General features: G+C 29.1%; 1 protein-coding gene across 1 annotated transcript; it reads left to right on the top strand.

The window, feature by feature from the left end:
• Positions 1-2,126: 2,126 nt before the first annotated feature.
• On the top strand, positions 2,127-5,850 carry LOC108549950 (ribosomal protein S6 kinase delta-1). Its single transcript, XM_017903539.1, has 6 exons — positions 2,127-2,683; positions 2,871-4,013; positions 4,150-4,283; positions 4,353-5,496; positions 5,570-5,665; positions 5,749-5,850. The coding sequence occupies exons 1-6, from the start codon at positions 2,588-2,590 to the stop codon at positions 5,848-5,850; spliced, it is 2,715 nt and encodes a 904-aa protein (XP_017759028.1). The 5' UTR covers positions 2,127-2,587.
• The last annotated feature ends 150 nt before the right edge of the window (positions 5,851-6,000 follow it).

The following is a 6,000-nucleotide window of genomic DNA, read 5'->3' as shown; positions in this document are numbered from 1 at the left end:
ATAAATCACTCTACGCGAATCGGTGGAAAAATCCGATTCAAAAAGCCTAATTCAAAAGATAGATGCCAAAAATGTAAATTGCGCAGCACGATCTGGGAGCCACTGACACTTCCGGCACTATTTCTCGAAAACGCACGCTTGAAACCGAAAAAAAATATCCAATCCCGTTAGGGAAAAAATCACTCTACGCGAATATGTGAAAAAATCCGGTTCAAAAAGCCTAATTCAAAAGATAGAGGCCAAAAAAGTAAATTGCATCGTACGATCTGAGAGCCACTGACACCTTCAGCACTATTTCTCGAAAGCGCACGCTCGAAACCGAAAAAAAATATCCGATTCCGTTAAGGGAAGAGTTACTCTACGCTGTTATACCGAAAAAATCTAACCGAGGAGCCTAATTTCAGAAATATAGGCGAATAAAGTATACTGTGTAGAGCGATTTCACAGGCACCTGCTTTTCTGTTACTTTGTTTCATATATGCACCTTCAATTGTAATATAATTGCCCTACTGGTTCGAAAGCAGCCTATTCTATGCATTAGTTATGAAATATTCTAATTTAAAATTAAAATTTGGAATGTAAAAGAGATAATACATAACTATGTTGCAATGGAATGTCAAGATCAAAGAAAAATTGAATAACTATTAAAAAGCTGTCTATTCAGAGTAATGTTGATCAAATATTCCAATGAACTGTCGAAATCTAGAATCTTCTATAGCCGATAATAACGGACAATGCGGTAGTATCATAGGATACGGCACTCACACCACTTTATTTCCCACGTGTATCGTTATACGATTTACACTATGTAACATAACTTTTTTTCACATGTAGTATATTACCACCGTAGAAATGTTCACAGTTAGTAATCCTGAACTTCATAAAGTAATTAAGACGTCAATCAGCGATATCACTACTTCACGAAACGTTCTGAGATTTAATGTTTTATTTTGACGCGGGAGAATACTGCACGATGTTAATATTATGCCCGCTTGCCACCAACTGGAAGTTGGGTGCAGCCGGATGTGCTAGGTATTTTTATAGCGGGAAAATGTTGCATCTTTGAAATAGCTATGTGCTAAAGTATCGATGTAAAATATCAAATGCAGTTTCTTATATTTATTAATATCAATGAAGTGAATATAAATATATTTTTGTTACGAAAAATTCCAAGTTTCTTTAATTAATTCATGAACATTTATAGTTGCACAGTAAAGTTGGAATTATAGGTAACATTCTTATATAATGTTTAATTTTATAATTAGTTATTAGTAAATAAGATTGCTATGAAAAAGTGTTTTTCTTGCATAATATTCTTATTATTAAGTAATAAATATATACTAGTATAAGAAAGATTAAAATATAAATTTTTTTATTAAGAAATTTTATTTACATTATTTTCATAGGCGAAAAATGAATACAAAATAAAAAATAGATTGAAAAAACTACTAACTAAGAACAGGAATCGAACCGCTGTCCTGCATCATATGAATTCTCGACTCTCCTCGGTAGACTATGAGTCCATTAGAAAAGTATTTGAAATAAGCTATAATTATGGGAGTAATAAAACTTTAATCATAAATATCTTAAAAGATACTGAATAATTACCCCTATAATAGTATATTTTCTTAAACTGCATGACGAGATTTATAAACCAGCAAAATTTGAACCAAATCGGTGACCCGATGGACCTGCAATCTTCTTGCAAGTCTATCCTATACCTCGTTTATGATAAAACCGACAAAAGATATATTCTATGCCTTACCTCTGATGTTATGTAGTAAATAAAAAAAATGATATAATAACCACATTATAGAATACAGTTTTATAATAAAAATTTTAACACACAATCAAAAAGTCATATTAATGCGTTCTCTACTAAATATTTCTGGTTCTGTTTAATATAAAATATGCTTATACATAAACAAATCTAACAGTTTGTAAAATTAATAATGAAAATAAATAAGCTGATCAATAAATTAATAGGTTTATGAGAAGGTAGCTTATTGGTAACGTCAACGATAATTATTTTATCATTTTCTACGTGTCAATTCCTATTCTATGCCTTCCTGCTCTTAAATCCATGACATGTTATCGCACGCGCAGTACCACTCAGGTGGCGAGATAGGAAAGGTGGAGGGAAGTTAATCGTTTTCTTCTTCACTTAGTTGTTCGATTGCAATACATAAATAGTGAAACAAGATAATATAAAAATGGAAATGTAATAATTTTCTTACAACCTGATCAATTGCACCAATTGCCAGAAACGACTACAAAAAGAGAATTTATAATCTAATATATTCGTTCACCATGACTTGAAATACGTAGTAAATATACAAGTTCCATAAAAAATTCATAAAATCACATGTGTTATAAATAATCACCTGCAACAACCAGTTTATTGTTCCGATAAATTCAAGTACATATGTGTAACACTAATTGAGAATTAATCAGTCACGACATACATGCCTCGTAAACGAAGAAAAAAGCCAGATATATAACAGTATGATGACAGGAATGCGTAAATTAAAACGATAAAATAATCAATTTATTGAGCTTCTGGCTTTACATTTAGAGTGTACAAACGATGGCACCCACTAGAGACAAATGGGTGAGACGTTTTATTATTCCAGAAACAACACGACATAAGAAAGGCTTTACTATTTACAAAGTTACATCTGTGGTATGATATGAAATGTCAATATCATGTAGAGTAAAACAGTTCGATAATCGGATAACTTAAAATAATATATTTAATTAGTTTAAATTAGTGTATTGCTTTTTATTGTTTTATAATATTCTATCAATGTTAAATTCATTTTCAATAAGTGCCCTATAAATTTATATATAAGGATACATATCTCTTTTAGGTATTTTTAAAGAATTCACATGAAGAAATTTCTAAAGTGTCTGTGTGGAAACGATATAATGACTTCAAAAAACTTCATTCAGAATTAAGTGTATTATATTCGCAAACCAAAATTAAAGAAAGTTTTCCTTCATTTCCAAAGCCAAAATTTTTTGGCAGATTTGAAGCTGAAGTTATCGAAGAAAGAAGAGAATGTGCATTAAAGTTTTTAGAATTTATTGGAAGACATTCGTATTTATACTCTAGTGATACTTTTATCAAATTTTTTGAAACTAGTCATGCTGATTATTATTTAAATGATTGTTCTCAATCTCTTAGTTCTGACACATCAACAGAGGAAGATCGCCATACTTATTTAAATACCCTACCTAATAATGATGTGTCTGAATGTATTTTACAACCCAGAAGTATTCATACTTCATTAACAAATTTATCTGCTTCAAAAAATGAAATGAAACAATCTCAAGAAACATCTGAAGTTACAGAACAAGTTTTAGAACAAAATGATTTAAGGTACAAAACTGAAAATGAAAAGATATCCATGATAAATAGCACATGTAACAAGTTGCTAATTGAAAACAATGATTCCAATAAAATTGCTTCTAAATTAGAAGATAATCAAGTAATTTGTAACAAAAACAACAATTGCTATAAAGATAAAAACTGTAATGTTAAGAATGAGAATTGTTCTACAATTGTACAAATATCAAACACTAATACAAATAATGATACAATTATTGAAGATTTAAATTCTTCATTAAATACTCATGATGGTTCTGATCTACCACAATCATGGGCAGATTCTTCACAATATATTTTAATTGCAGCAGCACATATGAGTGCAGCTTTTAAACATGAAGATCTTACAGAGTATGAAGAAGCATTTACTCAATACAAAATGGGAATATCTAGTCTTCGGTCCGGTGTTGAGTCTGATTCAAATAAAATAAGGGCAGATATAATTAAAGAAAAGATATCAAAATATCTAGAACGTGCTGAGAAGCTTTATAATAGATACTTAAATTGTAATATCTCTGTGTTGAATAAACCTATATCAGAACTTCAATATTACAAAGTATTAAAAGTTATAGAATCTGTAATGCTTGTAAAGGATATTCGTCAAAACTGTCTCAGCATCGTAAAAGTATGAATAATTTGAAAATATTTTAGTTTAGTGAATAAAAAACGCTATGAATCAAAGAACCAAAGATTGAATATTTTATCTGCATAATATGAGATATTAAAATAAATTTAAATGAAAATTTTCTTAATAATTTCAGGCTATAGAGAAATTGTCTTCAAACAAAGAAAGTATAAGTAACTACATATTACGTGGTGAAATACCATACATGGTCCATTTACATGCTTGTGTTGAAACAGAAACAAGTGTATTTTTGATTTTACAACATCTGAGGTATGTATTAGAAATAACAATATTATTTAATAATATTAATTAAATGCTATTCATAGAATTGTATTATAGCCGTGGGAAATTGTGGGATTTCATAACATCACATTACAACTCCAACAATAATAAAATTTATGATAGTATAACTGCAACAAGTAATACTGACAAAACAATCAATGGTAGTGATATTATTTTAAGGACAAGTGATATAAATGAAATTGGAAGCGCTAAGCTCAAGGAAAATTTAAACCTTATAAGTACAAATACCAAAGTACAAATGGAGATACATCCGATAACGGTAAACGAAAAATATACCAATGTTTCTACTACACAATTACTAGAGAAGGCGCAAATACTCTTACAATCGGTTAATGCAACTTTAAAAGAAAGTAATTCCGTTGCCAATCGGTTGTGCGAATCTGACCGCTTGATAAATCATCAAGATAATACTACATTATTGAATTTTAAAAACAGTATATATCAGTCGAAAGATTGTAAACAACTATCGGTAGATGTTAATGATATATCGTTAAAAATTGACGATATAAATAAAACCATCACAAACGAAAAAATACCTGAAAAAAATGTGATAACTACTAGTTATTCGTCACAAAATAACATTACGAATACTAAGAGTCAATGTAGCACTTCTAATTCGTCATTAAACAGTAGTTGCAAAAATCTTAATTTTGAAGAAAAAGAATCAACAAGTTCTTCAACGGATAGTTTAAAAACAGATACTGCATATTTTGCAACAGAAAATAAAAATGATAACATTTCAAAAGGATACGAATTAAATAAATTAATAGAAAATCACTTAGAAACGCATAATTATTGCATACTAAATAATCAGCAAATTCAAAACAATACACTTTTAATGGAATCAACAAAAAACAATAATATAGATACTGAACAAGAACTTTGGACAATACCCGAAAATGTAATTCATCTTTGGGCTGCTGAAATACTTTTGGCGTTAGAAGCATTACACCAACAAGAAGTTATTGTTTTTGATTTAAAGCCTGATAATATATTACTTGATGATAATGGACATGTGCAATTAACATACATTGTACCGCGTCACGATATAAATTTATTAAAATATAAACATCCATATTCGTCTCCTGAATTATGCACATTTTCACCTATGATTCCCCTCACTCCAGCAACAGATATTTGGAGTTTCGGTGTTATATTGTATGAATTAATAGTAGGCAATGTATGTAAAAATGACAATAAAACTGGTAAAGTTTTATATAAAATAAACACTATATAAATACTTTATATTACAGAAATTTCAAGCAAAGCACCCAGGTACATTTCAATCACATTCCATCATTAACATTCCTAACAAGCTTTCCGAAAATGCAAAATCTTTACTTCTTAATGTAAGTTCTTACAATGTACTTTGTATTTTAATAATTTATAAATTTAATATATGCAGTCTTTGTACAATTTTACAAATTTTCAGATATTAAAATATGAACCAAATGAAAGGATGACAATACCCGAAATAAAACAACATCCATTCTTCAAAGATATTAATTGGTCGAGTTTGGTAAATACACTATAAAACCATCAGAACTTAGTTCTTATTATGTTTTCATAAAATGTGTTGATATACTTGAACAACTCTTATGAAGCATTTATATAGAGCATATTACAAATGACAAATACTTAGATATTAGTCAACAAAGTTCATTACTTACGTGTTTATAAATAT

Source organism: Eufriesea mexicana, unplaced genomic scaffold (assembly GCF_001483705.2).
Source record: "Eufriesea mexicana isolate 0111107269 unplaced genomic scaffold, ASM148370v2 scaffold2367, whole genome shotgun sequence".
Taxonomy (NCBI): Eukaryota; Metazoa; Arthropoda; class Insecta; order Hymenoptera; family Apidae; genus Eufriesea; species Eufriesea mexicana.
The sequence above is the reverse complement of the archived record's forward strand: the minus strand, read 5'-3'. Positions and strand labels throughout refer to the sequence as shown.

Excerpts from the sequence above, each read along its gene's own strand:
- LOC108549950 (XM_017903539.1), top strand. The coding sequence starts at position 2,588 with ATGGCACCCACTAGAGACAAATGGGTGAGACGTTTTATTATTCCAGAA. Across the intron at positions 4,014-4,149 it reads ACTGTCTCAGCATCGTAAAA|GCTATAGAGAAATTGTCTTC; the intron begins GTATGAATAATT and ends TAATAATTTCAG. Across the intron at positions 5,666-5,748 it reads CAAAATCTTTACTTCTTAAT|ATATTAAAATATGAACCAAA; the intron begins GTAAGTTCTTAC and ends ACAAATTTTCAG.